This window comes from Chiloscyllium punctatum, chromosome 44 (genome assembly GCF_047496795.1).
Source record: "Chiloscyllium punctatum isolate Juve2018m chromosome 44, sChiPun1.3, whole genome shotgun sequence".
NCBI lineage: Eukaryota > Metazoa > Chordata > Chondrichthyes > Orectolobiformes > Hemiscylliidae > Chiloscyllium > Chiloscyllium punctatum.
Genome location: NC_092782.1, coordinates 29,765,832 through 29,786,302, shown reverse-complemented (window position 1 = coordinate 29,786,302; position 20,471 = coordinate 29,765,832). Strand labels below are relative to the sequence as shown.

The window sequence follows — 20,471 nt, the reverse complement described above, 5'->3', positions numbered from 1 at the left end:
ATAAGGTCATCTACAGAACCGATGAAAAACTCAAGATTCTTTTCTGTGAATAAAATAAATCTTAATCAATTTTCAAGACCAAATTTTTTTATTCATTCACAGGATGAGGGCATTGCTGGCTTGGCAGCATTTATTGCCCAGAGGGTAGTTAAAAATCAACCACATTGTTGTGGATCTGGAATCACATATAGGCTAAACCAAATAATGATGGTAATTTCCTTCTTTAAAGGGGAGTAGTGAACTGGGTAGGTGTTTTCAACAATTGACAGCCATCATTAGACATTTACTTCCAGTTTTGTATTGAATTTAGATTCTAGTAGCTGCTATGATGGGATTTGAATATGGGTCACCAAACATTACCTAGGTCTGTAGAGCAACAGTCCAGTACTCATACCACTAGACCACTGCCTCCCCTCTTTAAAATAATTGACCTGCACAGAGATGTTACATGCATTATTGTCAGGGATTTGAGGGTTAGTGTGAAGACTTTAAGAAAGAAAAAAGGAAACACTTGTATTATGAAATCTCTGAAATGTTTAACATACGCTGCTGTTTTGAGAGGTTCTGTTTTACTAATCCTTTTTTGAAAACCTTTCAGTGGTTTGATTTTTTTTAAGAAGGCATTATGTTAACTTATTGTTTAAGCAATTGACCAAAGGACCATAAGATGTATAAGCAAAATTAGGCCATTTGCCCATTGAGTCTTAACCTCCATTCGACCAAGGCTGATATGCTTCTCAACTTCATTCTTCTACCTTCTCTCATGACCTTTGATCCTCTTACTAGCCAAAAACTCTGTCTTAAATACACTCAATGACTTGGTCTCCACAGTCTTTTGTGGCAATGAGTTACACAGATTCACCACCCTCAGGCTGGAGAAATTCCTCCTCACCTCAGTTCTAAATGGCTGTCCTTTCACTTTGAGGCTTGACCCTCAACTCCAATTCTCTCCTACTAGTAAACATAGAATCCCTATTGTGTGAAAGCAGGCTATTCAGCCCATCGAGTCCACACAGCCTCTCCAAAAGGCAGTCAAGAGTGTGGTGCTCAAAAAGCACAGCAGGTCAGGCAGCATTTGAGGAGCAGAAGAGTCGACGTTTCGGGTAAAAGTCCTTAATTCCATCCAGACCCACCCTTGTGCCCTATCCCTGTAAATCTGTATTTCTCATGGCTAATCCACCTAGTTTGTACATTCCTGGACGCCCTGCAACTGAATCCTTAGCTTGCTGACCCATAGAATGCAAGCAGTGAAGGTAGGTAACTGCACCTCCTCCACAATAACACAACACTGGAGCCCACCAAAGGATGTGTCCTCAGTCCCATACTGTACTCCTTGCACACCATGGCTGTGTTGCTGAATTCCGAATGATCGTCAGCTACAAGTTCATTGTCGACACCATCATAGTAGGATGGATATCTAACAATGACGAGTCCAAATACAGAAGGGAGAGAGAAGGCTTGGTGACATGGTGCAATGAGAACAAGCTCTCTCTCAATGATGGCAAAACTAAAGAACTGATCATTGACTTCAGAAGGAAAGGAGAACACACCCCCATCGACATCAATGGAGCTGAGGTTGAGAAGGTGGAGAATGTCAAGTTCCTCAAAGTCACTATAACTGACAACCGGACTTCCCACGCAGATGCGACGGTCACGAAGGCACAACAACATCTCTTCTTTCTCAGACAGCTCAGGAAATTTGGCATGTCTGTAAGGACCTGCACCAACTTCTACAGACGCACCATTGAAATCATACTGTTCGGGTGCATAAAAGCCTGGTATGGCAACTGTTCTACCCAGGACCATCTAAAACTACAGAAGGTAGTGTGTACAGCCCAGACCATCATGGAAGCCATCCACAGACTTCATTTACACAGCTCGTTGCCACAGAAAGGCTGCCAACATGATCAAAGACTCATTGCACCCTAGGAATGAGATCTACAACTTCTTCCATCAGGCAGAAAATACAGAAGCCTGAACATACACACCATCAAGTTCAGCAACAGCTTCTTCATGGTGGTTATTAGACTGATAAGTGGACTCTCTTGCCTCAAATAATGCTGACCTCGATCTCACTTAGTGCACGCCCTGTGCGATGTAACCTCTATGCCTCTGCCTAAACGTTTTACAACCTCTGATCTGTATATTCTTGCTTACTGTGATCTGTCTTTTCATTATACTTTGGTACACATGACAATAAATCCATCAATCAATGAGTTGCCCCATGATTGACCAATCAATTAACAAACCATAGGCAATTCAGCATGACCAATCCACCTAACTTGCACACCTTGGAATGTGGAAGGAAACCAATACACTCAGAGGAAACTCACAATGACACGGTTGTGTGCAAACTCCACACAACCAGTTGGCCAAAGATGGAATCTTACTCAGGTCCCTGGCGCTGTGAGGCAGCAGTGCTAACCACTGAACCACTGTGCCATCCATCTTGCAATAAATAGCTATCACGTCATATTCCTTTACTTCTATTGTCAGCTTGTCAATCTTGTTAGAAATACTGCATTCTGACTGACTGCATTAAATTTTAACTTCTTACTATCACTACTTATTCTAATTCAAATATTTGCTCCTGTTTTCTGCTAACATTTTCTGCTCCTCCCTGTCACACTTTGATTATCAAATGCCTCTATACTATTCTGCACTTCTGCTGTCTCATTTCTTTTCAGTTTTTAAAACTTCCCTTCAGTTGAACAGCACTTTCCTCCAGAAACATCCCCCATGTTGATTCCCTCGAGGCCTTTAAATATTCTGTAAGTTTCAATGAGATCCCCTCTTTCTTCTAAAACTCCACTGGGTACCAACCCAGAGTCCACAACTGCCCTTCATTTGACAAGTTCTTCATTCCTGGGATCACTCTTATAAACCTCCTCTGGATCCCCTCCGAGGCCAGCACATCCTTACTGGGCCCAAAACTGCTCACAATATTCCAAATGCACTCTGATCAGAGCCTTATACAGTCTCAGCAGTATATCCCTGCTCTTGTATTCTGGCTCTCTTGATATGAATGTTCACATTGTATCTGCCTTTCTAACTGCCAACTTAATTTGCATGTTAACCTTAAGAATGTTCTTCTTGCTTTAGATTTCCAAAGTCTTTCCCCATTTAGAAAATGGTCTGTGCATCTATCCTTCCCACCAATGTAATCACACCCTTTCTCACACCATTTTCCATTTGCCACCTTTTTGTTCACGTCCAGGTTCTTCTGCAGCCTCCCTGCTACCAGTCCCTTCACCTATCTTTGTTTCATCTGCAAACTTAGTATCAATGCCTTCAGCTCTTTTGTCCAGATCATTAACATATAATGTGAATAGTTGTGGTCCCAACACTGACCCCTATGGAACTCTACTAGTCTCCAGTTTCCATCCTTTAGCCCACTCACTGCCTTCGCAAGTAGATATGAAAGGTTGGGCTATATCCTACACTGAGCAGCAAAGTACACTATGAGTTTCCATTAAAAACAAATATGAGGAAAAAGCATTGTTTTCTCTTTTTAATTAAACATTCATGAGATAATGTGACCATGTTCCAAAAGACTGACTGTGAGTAATGCCATTTTGTTTTGGACATATGAGAAAGCAGTAACCAAATTTGATGTCCTTGTAATAATGATATACAAGCCGTTTGACCCCTATAAGGTTAAAGCGATCTCTCAAAACATTTGTAGAATGTGTAATTCCTACAAAAATGATCCGGTGTAAGCAGTGAAGTTGATTAAGCCCTACAAATACTGGTAAAGTACAGTAAAGGACACCATATATCCACCCAGACCACAGGACTGCTCTCTCATTGGAGAGAGACAATAGTGGTGGCTTAACCTGAGGGTCACCACACCTCAGGCAAGAGAAGAGATTGAGAAGGAGAGTCTTTCATGGTAACCACAGCTGGTGTGGGTACTAAACCCTCGCTGTTGGTCTTACTCTGCATCGTGAGCCAGCTATCCAAACAATTGAGCAACCAACTCCTACAGTATCATGGCAAAGCAAGCAGAGTGTTTTTGTGGAGAAGGCCATCCTTCTAGCATACAATTTTCCTTTAACTGCTATGTGGTTGAGTGGGACTTCACCTGCCTTGTGACATTCCGCTGCCAATTCATACTTGCTTCCTGTTCCACCAATGGTGCTGGGACATTGTTGCATAGGTGCTCTTTATTCTTCACTGGATTTGCCACTGAAAATATGGCAATACCAATGAAAATGTAACTTCCACAGACACAGAAGCACAATGTTCATGGATATCCCATGACTACTAGGGTGACCTTGACATTAGAACCAATGAATGCAGTACTGATTGGCTGCAACTAACTTCAGTTGTCAGGGCTTATGGAGGCACTGGGTCAGCATAAGATGAGTCAACCAATCCACAGTGCCCAATACAGTCAGTTAGTTGTCCATTCTGTGCAATCAGTGGAAGGAAACATTGTCACTGCCTCAGCTTTAATGCAATGTGAATTTCCAATTTGTCATAAAGAACATCTCAGAGGTTAATTGTAGCTCCTCCACCTGATTCTATTACTGAGTCACTGCCTGGAGATGTGCTTGCTGTAACTCTTTATTACCCCCATGCCATCAGATCACCCTTACTTTCCCCAGATACTGCACAAATGCTGTTCTTGAGAAAATCTTTGTAAGTCTCAAATCTTTTCATTCAAGTCTAAGAGATCCTCCTTGGAAATTGTTGGTCTAAAACTTAAATGCTCAACTTCCAATGTGCCTCCACAACTGGTAAAACCATGAGAATTCCTTATCCTTATAGTCTTTTAATAGGGACGCATAAAAAAAGGATCATTTTCATTTATCTTCCTGGTTCTTGGATTTGATGGTCAGAAGTACTTAAGAGTGGTGGAAAGCAAGGTCAATTTGTTGGTTAACACTTTCCCAACATACCAACACTTAGCCAGTTGTGAAGAAAGAACTCATATTATGCAGCACACTATTTTTACAGGACTTAACAAAGCACTTCAGAGTTCTTGTTGAATCCTTGACAAACACAATGGTCAATTTACATACAAAATTGTCCCACTAACTGCAATACCTTACATAGTTGGATAAATTATTTTTATTAAGATTGATAGAAAAATTAATGTTGCCAGGATCTCCTGCCCTTTTGCAAATAGTGTAAATTGAATATTTTATATCCACTTCAACAGATGAAGGAAAACACTTCTGAAATTTGACTTTATCTTGTATACATGTCCTTCCATAAACATTGTATATTCCTTGAAGGGACAATGGCAGACCTGTCACAGTCTGCCTAACATATATAAATCACAAAATTTTTGTTGTTCAGTAAAGTCACATTTCTATTCCCACAGAAAACAGTATTTAAAAATGCAGGACTTGCATTTGTGTATTGTTTAGGATGTGCTGATTTCACTTGACTGACAGAAGATAGCACCACTGTAAACATCAGCCTAGACATGTGTTCAGATGTTCTGGACTGGTCTTGAATCATAACATTCTGATTCAGAGGCAATGTGCTATTTCTCAGCCAAGAGTAATACATCCTTTTGTTTTATTTAGATTCATGAGAAAACGTTGGTTGATCCTCTGCTCTTATAGGTTTTGATCCAGTCTCTCTTTCACGTCATGGGAAAATGTTGGTGGTGGATTAATAGTTTTGCTGAGAGCTTATTAAAAGTGTGTTCTCTCTGAACACACTGCCTGCACAGAATTCAAAGGCATTGATGCTTTGAAATGTAAACCCTGAGTCCCGTTGATTGCAAAAAAGGAGGGTTGGTTATATAACATAGCAGGGACAAATATTTTTAAGTAATACCAATATATGGTGTTTTGCTGCTATTAAAGCTCTTCTCTTGTTATTAATATTAAGAAACAGTATCTCAGTAGTAGCACACCTGAGAGTCAGGATTGGTTGCGGGTTCATAGTCCCACCCCATAGATTTGATGAATTCTGACCTGACCCTCCCATGTAGTACTGAAGGTGAGCTGAAATTTCAGAGGTGCAATCTTTCAGATGAAATATTAAAGAAAGGCCCTCTGCCATCTCATAGCTCATACCATATTTCTTAATGGGCATCATTTTATTAAAGGACATGCAAATTCTCCAAACTAACCTGACAAATATTTATCCCTGGAAGAACATCTTAAAAAAATAGATTATTTAACCACTATCCCATTGTTGCTTGGAATGACCCAGCTGTACATAAGTCCGCTGCTGCATTTTCTACATTGTTATGAAGACTACACTTCAAAAAATAGTTAGTAGGTGGTGGTTAATGAGCAGTTAATTTATTTGGGACATCCCAAGGTAATAAAAGGCACTATACACATGTTAGTTTTTCTTTTATACTGTTTACTGGAGTGTTGTGGAGTTGGGGGGTGGGGGGGGATGATGCACCGTAAGAAATCTGACTTTAATGAAATGTAATCATCAAGATTGAAGATGATATGATTGGACAGTGATGGGACTGCCATTATCCTTTCCATGAATGTACAATTCAATATTCAACAGGAATAGTTGTACACAAGATAAAGATAAAGGTCAGAAGTTGTCCTTTGATTTCACAAAAAAATCTTAACTACTCAATTTAATAATTAGACGAGCAAATTTCCCTTTATTATTTGAAGAAAAATATGTGAACCTTGTCTAGGTTGCAGAGCCCCCTTCTGGTCCTTCCTGAAATCTTATTTCATCTTTGAAAGGATTAATAGAAATAATGGAATTTGACAAGTTACAATAAACCTACTTAACTCTCAGTGGATCGTAAAAGCAAATTAAATTATATGTTCCTAGTGGCTCTGGAAGCTACTAATTCCTTTTTCTGTACCTTCCTTACTGCCATTCTAGTTCTGTCACTTTTTTTCTGAATATCATGAGCAAAATACACCCATGCAAGAAAAATTAATTTGGAGCACTATGATTTCCATACACCTGTTAAACAGCTAGTTTTTATTTACACAATAAAGCAAAATATTATGTGGTTTCATACAATAATATGTGAAGTAAACACCAGAAGATACACTTTATGTCCTTTTTTTGAAAGTTGATCATGCATAAAATAATAAATTCTAGCCTCTGACAATTTTAGATTTGTTGCAGTGAAGTCAGCAGCAATGTTAGGCACACTGACAGGGCATGAAGAATGCACCCCAATCCCAAATTCTGAAAAGCATCCTTTATTGCACCAAGTGACACAAAGCACAGTAGCCACACAGAACAGAGTATAATGTCCAAATTCCCTGGGAAGTCAAGTTGAGCTTGAGTGAATCATAGGACTGACTACAAGACTGACATCTTTATTAGCAAATTCCCTCAATTTAGAATAACTACTCTTTTTGAATACATTGATGCTTAGATTGTAACCTTGATTGTTTCTTCAGTGATGAGAAAATCATGTAAAAATATTTTTATCAATTCTGTATAGCCCAAATATAGCCCAATGTGAGGCGGGCATTCAAAATAAAATGGAGGAGAATAATATTTCCAAGTTACTGTGGCATTTCAGTGGCAGCATCTGTAGCAAACTTATACTGGATAATATTGGAATTCCTGCAGCATACTCTACACAATTTGACATGCAAATTGTATTCAAATACAGGAGTTATCACCCAGGACAGCAGAGTGCTTAGTCAAGGAAAGGAAATAAGGATGAGCTTTTGCAACTGGCATATCAGGGCAATTGTTCATTTTCTACATAACAGGACATATTTGCAGTTTTGGATAATGTCATGGCTTTAAGATAAAGGGAACAATGGTGAGCTGTCTTAGAACAGGAGAGCCATCGAAAAGTGGATATTTAAGGCATGCCACTGGCATAAATAATAAATACAGCAGGGAGATATACAGCTACTAATAAATAAGCACTAATAACAATACCAGTGCAAACTTTTTTTCTGAAGGTGTAAACAAAACATATCAAATTATAGTAAAATAACACAATTCTTAATTGGTTAAAAGCCTAATTGTAATGATGTCAGAGCTTAAATGTTGTTACATTGCAATTAGAAAGCATCCCACAATCAGGATTCATATAGATTTCATCTGCTAGGTCTTTTTCCATCATTTAAACTTTATGAAATTTTGAGTTAATGCTGTATCATTTTGCAATTAGAACAAATGAATTTTGTTGTCATCACATCTAGTTCACCCTGCAGAGTGTGTACAAGAAATACATTATTGTTTGCTTGCAGTAAATATACAGAGGAACTTTATTTGCTCTGAGGTGATCATGGGGAGAAATACGTAATGTGAATTTGTTTTCCTCAGCTGAAAACATGGAAATCAGAATGAAAATAGTAGGAAGATTTACATTAAATATTTCAGTTGGTAATATGAAATGGTTAGTGCCTTTATTACAGTCTGAGAAGAGGCAGGAAAACAATGTTTGAAAGAAAATTAGAGTAACTAACTTAAGTATTATTAAGACTGGGTTCTGTAACACCAATTTGAGGATCACATTCATATACAAGCTTATCTCAACCATTCAAATCAGATGATGATTTAGAATAGGGATGAGAGTTTGGACATAGTCTCTGACTAATGAAGGCTGAATTTCTTTACTGCACCTATATTTGAATACTTCCACTGACAGATGACTAAATACAGTCGAGATAATCCTTGCTTACTGTTGAGAAAATGGTATTACAGAATAAAATTGATGTGAATCTGTCATAATATGGAAATACAGAGTAAATATATCATTTACATGAATACGTGGATGCTACTGTCTAGAATGCAAAGAAAATGATGATTTAAAAAAGCACAGCAACTGTGATCCATTTTCGCCCTCCCAATTCTGTATCATAACTCTTATTAGTGACAATTTGATCTGTGAAGTGACCCCATATGGCCTGAGATGAATTTCTAATGGATAACAATTCTCAGCACAGCTAATTCAGCTCTGAGAAACTGAAGGAGTAGAGAATAGAGGATACATGCAATAAAGTGGCTGGTCTTTGCACAGTAAGTTTTGGAATGCATTAACAGGGCCAAGTCAGGGGCACCTGGCCTAGCAACACTGCTGACCTGCACCAGACCTGATTTAAGTGCAGTACTAACCACTGTTCTCCGACAGTGGAGCAATGTCGAGTCCTCCAGCGCTGTATCAAACCCCAGCCTATAAGCAAAAAGGCACAGTGTCAGGTCAATTAAAAAAAACTTTTCCATAAAATGTGCTAACTGATTTGTATTTTGGGCATTAAATTTAAAGCAAAAACTACGTTAGCAGCTCATTTGTGATCATCCTTTCAAGGACAGCGATTTCCAGTTATGTACCTAATTAGATATGATACAGTGTGCTAGGTATGTGGTTCATAACTACCAACCACCATTGCAATGCGTTCTTACCTTGTCCCAACAATGAGTTGACCTGATTGGGACACAAGGCAGTGGTGCAGATGAAATTTAATTAATTCTGCAAACAAATGAAGTTGTGTTGATGACAGGCACCAGGATACAGCAGTGACAGAATCATTAGTCACATACACAGGGACAGTCATCACCATTTATCACCAACTATTTCGGAAATCATCACTATGCACTATTTTACAGCTACGAAAATATTAGTTTGATATTAATTGGAATCTTCTTTTAAATACATTATTTGCACATCCTGAGAACTGTTTAATTTGCAGATGAAAGATCATGTGCAGCTACCTTTTCTGCCACTCTTGAGCACTGGAATTGTGTTCTACCTACATTAAAGGCACAAGTATTATGAGTTGGAGAAATGGACTAAAATGCTTCTCTTCCAAACTAACAAAACTTGCACCTAATTTAAAGAAACAAACTTATAATGTGGCAATAGCTACTGATCAAAACAATAAATTTGTGTTAAATAAATCTCCATTCATTTGGCACTTCTCACGTCCTCTTGACATCACAAAACACTTTACTTCAAAAAGAATTCCCTGGCTGTGTACACATTGCTGTTACTGCAAACAACCAACTCCGGGCGGCTATTTATTCACTCCGAACTAACATTACTGGAATGGATTTTCCAGTCATTGTCATACAATTGCTTGTGGGAGCTAACTGTCTTGTGAATTGGTTGTCACATTTCTTACATTACAACAGTGACAGTTTGTCCTTGAAAAAAAATGTTTAGAGTCAGAGAATCACAGAACTGTATAACCGCAGAAACAGACCATTTGTCCAGGCTGACCACATAGCCTAAATTAACATAATCCTAGATGCCAGCATTTGACCCATATCCTTCCATCCTTTCCTAATCATATACTCATCCAGATGCCATTTAAATGCTTCTCACCTTAAACCTGTGCCCTCTAGTTTTGGACTCCCCTACCCTGGAAAACGACCTTGGCTATTTACCCAAGCTATGCCCCTCATAATTGTATAAACCTCAGAGGCCCATACGCCAAGGAAAATAGCCCCTGTCTATTCAGCCTCTCCCTATAATTCGAACTCTCCAACCCTGGCAACATCCTTGTAAATCTTTTCTGCACCCTTTCAAGTTTCACAACATCTTGCCAATAGCAGGGAAACCAGAATTGAATGCAGTTTTCCAAAAGTTGCCCTAACTGTCCTGCACAGTTGCGACATGACAGCCCAACTCCTATACTCAATGCACTGATCAATAAAGGCAAGCATACCAAATACCTTGTTCACTTTTCTGTCAACCTGTGACTCCACTTTATGGAACTGTGAACCTGCACCCCAAGGTGTTTTTGTTCAGACACACTCCGCAGAACCCTACCAATAAGAGTACAGGTACTGCCCTGATTTGCCCTATCAAAGTGCAACGAGGTCCCATGGTACTCTGAGATGACAATCTTCACTGTCCACTATACCATTAATTTTGGTGCCATCTGCAAACTTATTAACCACATATATTCACATCCAAATAATTTATATAAATGACAAAAAGCAGTGGACCAAGCACTGGTCTTTGCAGCACATTGCTGGACACAGGCCTCCACTCTAAAAAACAACCCTCCACCATCACCCTCTGTCTTCTACCTTCAAGATATGGAGGTGCAGGTGTTGGACTGGGGTGGACAAAGTTAAAGATCACACAACAGCTGGAGCAGTGAAAGCTAGCACTTCCAAATAAACCTGGTGGACTATAACCTAGTGTTGTATGATTTTTAATTTTCTACCTTCAAGCCAGTTTTGTATCCAATTGGTTAGCCCTCTCCAGATTCCATGTGAACTAACCTTGCTAACCAGTCTACCACATGGGACCTTGTCTAACACCTTGCTGAAGTTCGTATAGACAACATCCACCACTGTGCCTTCATCAATCTTCTTTGTCACTTCTTCAAAAAGCTCAAACAAGTTAGTAAGTTATGACTTCCCAAGCACAAGGCTGTGTTGACTATCCCTAATCGGCCCTTTCCAAGTACGTGTAAGTCTTGTCCTTCAGAATGTCCTCCAACAACTTTTCCACCACTGACATCAGGCTCGTCAATCTCTAGTTCCCTGGCTTTTCATTACCACCATTCTTAAATAATGGCACCACATTAGCCACCCTCCAGTTTTCTTGCACCTTAACCATTGCTATCGATGATACAAATATCTCAGTAAAGGGCTCAGAAATCATTTCCCTCGCTTTCCACAAAGTTTTGGAAACATATGATCAGGGATTTATCTACCTACATACGTTTTAAGACATCCTGCACCTCCTCTTCTCTAATGTGGCCACTTTTCAAGATATCTCTATTTACTTCTTCATGTTCTCTAGTTTCCATATTCTTCTCCACATGATATGGAAATATGATATGGAATACTCATTTAGTATCTCACCCATCTCCTATGGTTCCACACATAGACCTTGTTGATCTTTAAGGGCCCCTATTCTCTTCCTAGTTAGTCTTTTGTCCTTAACAAATTTGTTGAATCTCTTTAGAATTCTCCTTAATCCTATTTGCCAAAGCTATCCATGTCCTATGTTTGCCCTCCTGAGTACTCTCAGACTGCACTTATACTCCTCGAGGAATTCATTCAACCCCAGTTGTCTATACCTGACATATGCCTCTTTTTCGTGACCAGAGCCTCAATTTCTCTGTCATCTAGCACTCCCTACCCATTCCAGTCTTGCTCTTCACACTAACAGGAATATAATCTCTGGATTCCCACTATCTCATTTTTTTGAAGATCTCTCTGTTTCCATCTGTCCCTTCACCAGTGAATATCCTTCCCCAATCAACTTGTCAAAGTTGATCTTACTCCAGTTTAGGTCAGGACTATCCTTTCCATAACTATTTTAAAGCTAATAGAATTATGATCACTGGCACTAGAGTGCTCCCCCACTGACACCTCAGTCACGTGTCCTACCTTATTTCCCAAGAGAAAGTGTAGTTTTGCTCCTTCTCTCGGAGGTACATTCACATACTGAATCGGAACATTTTTTTTGTACACATTTAAATTCCTCTCCGTCTGATCCTTTAACACTATGGCAGTCCCAGTCTATGTTTGTGAAGTTAAAATCCCCTACTACTACAACCCTATCAGTTTGACAGATATCGGAGTTCTCCTTACACATGTGCTTCTCAATTTCCTGCTGACTATTGGGTGTTTGTGTGTGTGTGTGTGTGTGTGTGGGGGGGGGGGGAGGGGGGGGGGGGGTGGAGGGGGTTGGCCCAGCTATAATATAATAAGGTGATCCTCCTTTTCTTATTTCTCAGTTCTACCCAAATACCTTGACTGGACATACTCCCACGAATATCCTCCGCAAGTACAACCCTAATGTTATCCCTAGCCAAATACGTCACTCTCTTGACCTCCATTCTACCCTTCCTACTGCATCCATACCCTCGAACATTAAGCTGTCAGTCCTGCCCTTCCCCGACCACATTTCTGTAATTGCTATGATATCTCAGTCTCATGTACCCGAACATGACCTGAGGCCATCTGCCTTAACTGTCAAGCCTGTTTCATTAAAATAAATGCAGGTTAATTGATCAGTCTTGCTGGTCTTGATTATTCAACTCACTCCTTTTCTCAACTGTACCATCCTCAGACTTATCTTGAATAGCAATAGCAAATCTCCCCACTGGGACATTGGTCCCCTTCAGTGGGCGGCATGGTGGTACAGTGGTTAGCACTGCTGCCTCACAGCGCCTGAGATCCGGGTTCATTTCCCGCCTCAGGCGATTGACTGTGTGGAGTTTGCACGTTCTCCCCGTGTCTGCGTGGGTTTCCTCCCACAGTCCAAAGATGTTCAGGTCAGGTGAATTGGCCATGCTAAATTGCCCATAGTGTTAGGTAAGGGGTAAATGTAGATGTAGGGGTATGGGTGGGTTACGCTTCGGCGGGGCGGTGTGGACTTGTTGGGCCGAAGGGCCTGTTTCCACACTGTAAGTAATCTAATCATTTGGTTGTAAAGTGTTTAGGAAGTACTGAATTTATGAAAGGCACAATAGCAACACAAGTCATTTAAAAAAAAAGTTTTAGCTCACTTGTTGTGAAAGTTTTGTAGTATGAATGTGCATAAGGAAATCTGACCAGAACACCATGGATCATATATTATTACACTCCCACCCAGATAGCACACTAATTGGTGTGTAATCAAGAGTTGAAAATGTGCTGCTGGAAAAGCGCAGCAGGTCAGGCAGCATCCAAGGAGCAGGAGAATCGACGTTTCGGGCATGAGTCCTTCAGGAATGAGGCTCATGCCCGAAACGTCGATTCTCCTGCTCCTTGGATGCTGCCTGACCTGCTGCACTTTTCCAGCAACACATTTTCAGCTCTGATCTCCAGCATCTGCAGTCCTCACTTTCTCCTAGTGTGATCAAGAGTGCCAGTTATTTTAAGAAGCAGTTGACACTACTGAACTTTAGTTGGTGTCTGTATCTGCTCCAAAATTTGGCACAATTGCCTTTACCAACCAGTCTGGCTCAATGAAGATACTGAGCATTTCAAGTAGTGGTTCAAATCATTACAGCCAGGTGTTGCAGTAGGAAAACTGGTGCACACTTGCATCATTTTAGCGCCAGCAAGTCAGTTTCTGATTATTGTACCTTCTCCAGGTGTTGAGATCAGAATTATACACAGCATTAAGCACAAATTCATTTTGCTGACCAATGAACATTGAATAGCTGATTCAGCATACACAGGGCGAGAAGCCATCTGCTTCTAAAGGCAATGTTCATGTATTGGAGAAGTCATTGCAAGTACCTGAAAATCCATCTCTCCTTGCAACTGAAGGAGAAAAAACATTCTTTGCTTCAAAAAAACCAAGATCTGTGTATGAAGTCAAAGTGGGAGAAACCATCTATTGTTCACAATTGCTGAATCTTTGCAATATTAAATATGTATTTAGTAAAGGTCCAAAATAAATGCACTTGCCAGGAATGTTTACAGGTCTGACTGGATGAAGCACTAAAGGTTCTGGTGCATGGTAGACAAATAGATCATACATTTGTGACATTATGTTAAAAGTATAATATATAGATAGCTAAGACAAAGATCCACCAATTTGCCATCTCCTACTGGATGTCTGACCATCTTTATTTAGAAGGAATCCTGATAGCTCTTATCAGAACCGAAACATTGGTAGCTGAAACCTTGGTTCAAAAAATACCCTTCACTCAGATTGAATGTACTATAATTTTCGGGGGTTGCAGAATCAAAACAAGATAATCTTGCTTGAATTAAGCCAAGGAATATCTTTAGAAATGAACAAAATATAAAAGTTAAGTCAAAGTTAGGGCGGCATGATGGCTCAGTGGTTAGCACTGCTGCTTGACAGCACCAGGTTCCATTCCAGCCTCAGGTGGAGTCTGTGTGGAGTTTGCACATTCTCCCTGTGTCTGCGTGGGTTTCCTCCGGGTGCTCCGGTTTCCTCCCACAGTCCAAAGATGTGAAGGTCGGGTGAACTGGCCATGCTATGTTGCCCATAGTGTTAGATGCATTAGTCAGAGGGAAATGGGTCTGGGTGGGTTACTCTTCAGAGGGTCGGTGTGGACTGCTTGGGCTGAAGGGCCGGTTTCCACACTGGAGGGAATCTAATCGAAACAAAGATTAGTTGCTAACTAATTTTATTTATAATTCAACATGGTACTGATGTGTAGTACCCATTTTTGTTTAAATGGCAAACAGTACCAGCAAACATGCTTGGAATAGTGACTGAATTTGACGGCTGAACAGTGTTGAGTGAAGATGCAGAATTGTCATGTCTTGATCATTGATACCTCTCAGGCTAAAGGACAACTGATATTGTCTATCTCAAAAAACTGCAGATCCATTATCCCTTATCTAATCACACTATTTAGAAATTAAAGTAGACCATAAACTACTAAAATTAATTGTATTTCTGTTTAGGTATTGTATATTTTTTAAGGATCCTGTTAGAGAGATTATCTCTGTATGGTTACGGTCCTGGACTCTTTAGGCATCTAAAGTGTACATTATTGTGAAATATATAACTGTGGCTAGAGATCATTATCATCACATTAGCAGATGATGCTTTACATTATCTTGTGATATTCCTCTTATGTACTATTTTCACTGAACCATTAACTATCAAAATAAATAAGTAAATTAGGACCAGATTTGTATCAACAGAGAGAATAATTTCCTGAAAATGCATTAAGTTCCCGCCCACTATGATCACATACTTTCAGCACAATCGATCAGGAGTAAGCTTCAGCAATTTGGTCCCTTGAACCTGTTCCACAATTCAGTATGATCATGGCTGGTCTGATCATTCTCTTTCCTGCTTACTACTCATAACCTTCGTGTCTCTTGTCATCCAAAATCTGTCTTGAAAATATTAAATGAGTCAACCTGCACTGCTCTCTGGTGTTGAGAATTTCAAAGATTAACAACCTTCTGAAAGAAGAAATTCCTCAATCTCATGGGTAAATAGGAGACCTCTTATTTTAAAACTATGCATGAAACAGACTTGGTATTGTCTCACCAATATCCTGAACATTCATAGCAAGGAATACTCCACTGCCTTAACAGTAAAATCCAACACTCCATTTGTCTTCCTAATTACTTGCTGTACTTGCACGCTAATGTTCTGTGATTCATATACAAGGATACAAACTCAACTATATAGAGCATTCTTGCAACCTCTTACGATATGTGTTCTACACAACAGTTGGCTTTGCCACCTATCTCAGTATTATCAGCTAATTTAGCTACAACATTCTCTGTCCCTCCATCCAAGCTATTAACTTAGACAGTAAATAGTTGATTATTAATACAGCTTATCTTACAGAATTAGTTTTCTTATCACTTTTCAAACTGTGATTGAGGAAGCATTGACAGTAATGATGTATCACCAGTGTATCTTGATCTACAGCATATCAAAAGTTCAGATCAGATTCCATATAATCTTCTATTAATTATATTCTTGGATACAAGATTACAAGTCTTTAGATTTGAGTCTAAAGACTCTGTAGAAGCTGCCTAGGCTAAAGCTACACTTCATCAGATTTTGCTTTCAGATTTCCAGCACACAGATTTTAAAAATTCTGTCTGACGATTTGACAGCACAAGCTTTCCTAGCTTTCTGATAAGGGTGGCATTAGTGGTTTGAACAGTTGCTGATTTACCTGAACATAACCTACCTGTGGGAGTATCTAGACACAACCAGCGAAAGTGGGGGAGGGGACGATTCCAGCTACAGTCTGACAAATGCAGCAGGGACAAAATGACAAAATGACAGCAGGAGCCATTCATCAATAGGCCTGGTAGTGTGTGTGTGTATGTGTAGGAGAGATTAGAGGTATTATTAAATTGACATCTGTCTTATTCTGAGGGAGAGTTTGGCTTGCAAGGAATAATGAAAGTAAAAATCAAACTGTAATTAAATGTGTAAATATCAAAAACCTTGGAGGCAATCTGCTGCCCCTAAGAATGTTGAAGTAGCCATTGAGACTGTCATTAAACTTATGGCAATGACATGGCTGCTGTTTTTGGCTAGTGAATGCAAATTCTATGACACCTGCACCTCCTTCTATTTGACATAACCCAACACCAATCTTCAGCTATAATTTCCCAAACCCTCAAAAATATTATCACCAGAGATCTTCTTCCCAGGGTGTCCAAACTCATAGAATCCAACCCCTTGACAGTCCACTTCTATCTGCTTCACGAGTTCTACAAACAGGACTGCTCTGATAGCTTCTTGCTTCAGAGTCAAGACTGTGGTGTTGGAAAAGCACAGCAGGTCAGGCAGCATCCGAGGAACAGCAGAGTCAATGTTTTGGGCATCAGCTCTTCATCAGGAATAATGAAGGTCTTACGCCCGAATTCTCCTGCTCCTCTGCTTCCATCCAGAAAGGCACTTTTTGACTCTGGTCTCCAGTATCTGCAGTCCTTACTTTCTCCTAGATCCTTGTTTCAGTTTAGTCTTGCCTCAGGAATTCATTTCCTTCTATCATCTCTGGAGTTTTTATATCCATGTTCAGTCTCTTTCAACCTATATCTGTAACTCTGCCCATAACTGGTTCCATTTATCCCCTTTCACCAATGTCTCTATATGTTCTTTACGACCTACAATGGACTGCAGGCTCTTCATTTCTTCCTTCAACTGGGTCCAAACATTCCCCAAGCATCATTTTTCTCCTCTCTGTATTCTGTACTGTCTCTTATATTGAACAATGTCCCTCTGCTCCAGTCACTTACTCCACATACAAGGTATCCCGATGGGGACTTGTAACCTGGAATAAGAGACATCCACATTCTCTACAAAATTCACTTCATAGCCAAATACTGATGAAAATTGTTGATTTAATCCTTACAATATTAGATTTACTAAGGCAAAACTGGTCTTAAAATTCAGTGTTGATTGCTAGTCATCTTTTAGGTAAATCAGCTTTCAAAATCAAATTTTAAAATATTGTACCCAAGAATATAATTAATAGAAGATTGTATGAAATATGATCTCGACTTTCAATATGCTGTAAACCAGGATGCATTGGTGATACATCATTACTGTCAATACTTCTTCAATACACAACACAGCAGTGGAATTTTATCACTATGCTTCAGAATTCTACCATCAAATCAAATAAAGGTCCCATGACTGCACCAAACAGAGGGAGTTTTTCCTAATTAGCCATCTCCATGCTCACTGTCCCATTAAAAAGAAGGAAAATGGCCCAAGTACAGGGCAGACAGCTCTAGAACCTTGATTGCTCAATGCAGAGGAGTGAAGACTGCTTAGATGGGTAGGAAAACCCAAGGGCACCCTGGAATGAAGGCAACCTCAGAGGCGTGACAATGATTACATCTTATATAAGGGGAAGGTGGTTGGTCCCACAGAAAAGAAGGGAATGTTCTCTTGGAGGATTTGTTGGACTGTGGGATTTTCCTTTCTTGCTCTTGGCCACATTTTTATAAATCTCCTTTACAATGTTTTTATAAACTCTAGGATCACTTCTGACTTAAATATGCCCATTAATGGGGGGAGGAGGGCAAGTTTGCTTTGTCATATTTGAGATGTTTTTAAAGTGCTACACCTATGAGTCAACTGTTGAACAAAAAATCTTCTGGGAAATTCTATTAATTTCAGTTAGCTTGCACCATATATTCCTAATGTTGCCTCTGAGAAGGTGGTGGTGAGCTGCTTTCTCGAACTGCTGCATTCCATGTAGGTAGCCCCGCATTGTCTTTAGGGAGACAGTTCCAGGATTTTGACCCAGTGACATTGAAGGAACAGTAATATATTTCCAGGCAGGATGGTGTGTGGCTTGGAAACGTATTTGCACATGGTGTTTCCATATATCTGCTGCTCTTGTCCTTCTAAATGTAAGTGGCCATGGGTGCACATGGTGCTATCTGAGAATCTTTGGTGAATGTTTTGTAGTGAAACTTGTAGATAGTACACACTGTTGCACTTGAACATCAGTGGTGAAGGGAGTTGGTGTTTGTTGATTTGGTGCCAATTAAGGTGGCTGCTTTGTCCTGAATGGTGTCAAGTTTCTTGAATGTTGTTGGAGGTGCAGCCATCCAGACAAGTGAGGAGTATTCCATTACACTCCTGTCTTATGCCTTGTAGATATTGGACATGCTTTGGGGAGTTAGTAGAAAAGCTAGTAGGTGAATTAGCCAAGCCAGGATTCCCAGCATCTGACCAGCTCTTATAGCCATATGAGTGGCATGGTGGCTCAGGGATTAACACTGCTGTCTCACAGCACCAGGGACCGAGGTTCAGTTCCAGCCTTGAACAACTGTATGTGTGGAATTTGCACATTCGCCTGGATGCTCTGGTTTCATCCCACTATCCAAAGGTGTGTAGATCAGGTGAATTAGCCAAGCTAAATTGCTGATAGTGTAGGTTATTAGTCAGGGACAAATGTAGGGGTGGGATACTCTTTGCATGTCGGTGTGGACTTGCTGGGCTGACAGACCTGTTTTCATACATCAGGAATTCTAATTCACAGTATTAATATTACTAGTTAATGCTTAAAGGATTGGAGGGCTTCCATAGAGGCTGGTATAGAAATCTGGAAAAGCAATGGTTTTTTTCACTTTCTATGTTTGAAGTTTAAAATTTTTCACTTTTGAAACCATCACAGTTTAACAAATGTACTATTACTTTTCAGGACTACTACTTTGAACTAATTTTTAGACAACTGAAAAGAGCATGCATTTCTGTTCAGGAACATTGATGTCTCTTAAAGTGGCTGGAGAGTTAAATTACTAATGAAACATTGGGTTCAGTTCAACATTCATTGATTTATGATCAGTGATAAAAGATGTTGGGATGAGCAGACTGTCCACAAGTGATATGATATGGTTTTAAAGATGGTATCTCAGGCTTCTTCAGAGCAAAGATTCCATGATATTTTGTAAATACGTGACATTTTGCGAATTCTGCCTCTGAATAAATTTGATTTATGCTGCTATTTTATTCATGTGCTTTTCTCACAGTTTTCTTTTTACCCCCTGCTTAACCTGAATTGACTCATCATTGGTAATCAGCAACCAGCTTATTCAAAATTAAGATACAACATCTTTTTTGCAATTTTCAAAATGTATGCATTTTTCTTCTAACTTGAGATATCTGAGTTAAAACAAGAACCCCCTAAGCAAATTGTAATGACAAGTGCTAGAAAGGAATTTAAACAAACCACAAAAATATTGTTTGTGCACAGCATCTTCCTGATGATCAAAAATATTGCCTTGAGTGCAAGGATTTTGTTGACATTTATTATTACAATACCATAAAGGATTAAGAAGTAAAATAAATTTCTGGCTTGTTTCTGAGGCTCCTGATTCAACTTACTGGTCATGAATTGTATTTTGCTCCCTCAGGGCTTTTTTTATAGATTCAGCTGACATAGTCGGAAATGAAGTAAGTTTTCATTGAACACACATTGATGTTCTTGTTTTGTTTGTTCATGGGATGCAGGTGCTCCTGCCTTGATCAGTGTTTATTGCCCGTCCCAAGTTGCCCTTGAGAAAGGGTTGGTGAGTAACCTTCTCTGGGATTTTGACCCAGCAACAGTGAAGGAATGATGATCTTTTTCCAAGTCAGGATGGTGAGTGGCTTGGAGGGGAACTTGCAGATG

General features: G+C 39.7%; 1 protein-coding gene across 8 annotated transcripts in view; it reads right to left on the bottom strand.

The window, feature by feature from the left end:
* The window catches only part of tafa5a (TAFA chemokine like family member 5a), a 575,012-nt gene that overhangs the window by 101,091 nt on the left and 453,450 nt on the right, over positions 1-20,471 (bottom strand). For 2 of the 8 annotated variants that reach the window (XM_072562569.1, XM_072562573.1), the window contains one exon: positions 9,040-9,097. The exons of the other annotated variants lie outside the window; for them this stretch is intronic. In XM_072562569.1, the coding sequence (XP_072418670.1) occupies positions 9,086-9,097 (12 nt within the window). In that variant the 3' untranslated portion in view covers positions 9,040-9,085. The remainder of the gene's footprint in view (positions 1-9,039; positions 9,098-20,471) is intronic. 8 annotated transcript variants of the gene reach the window in all.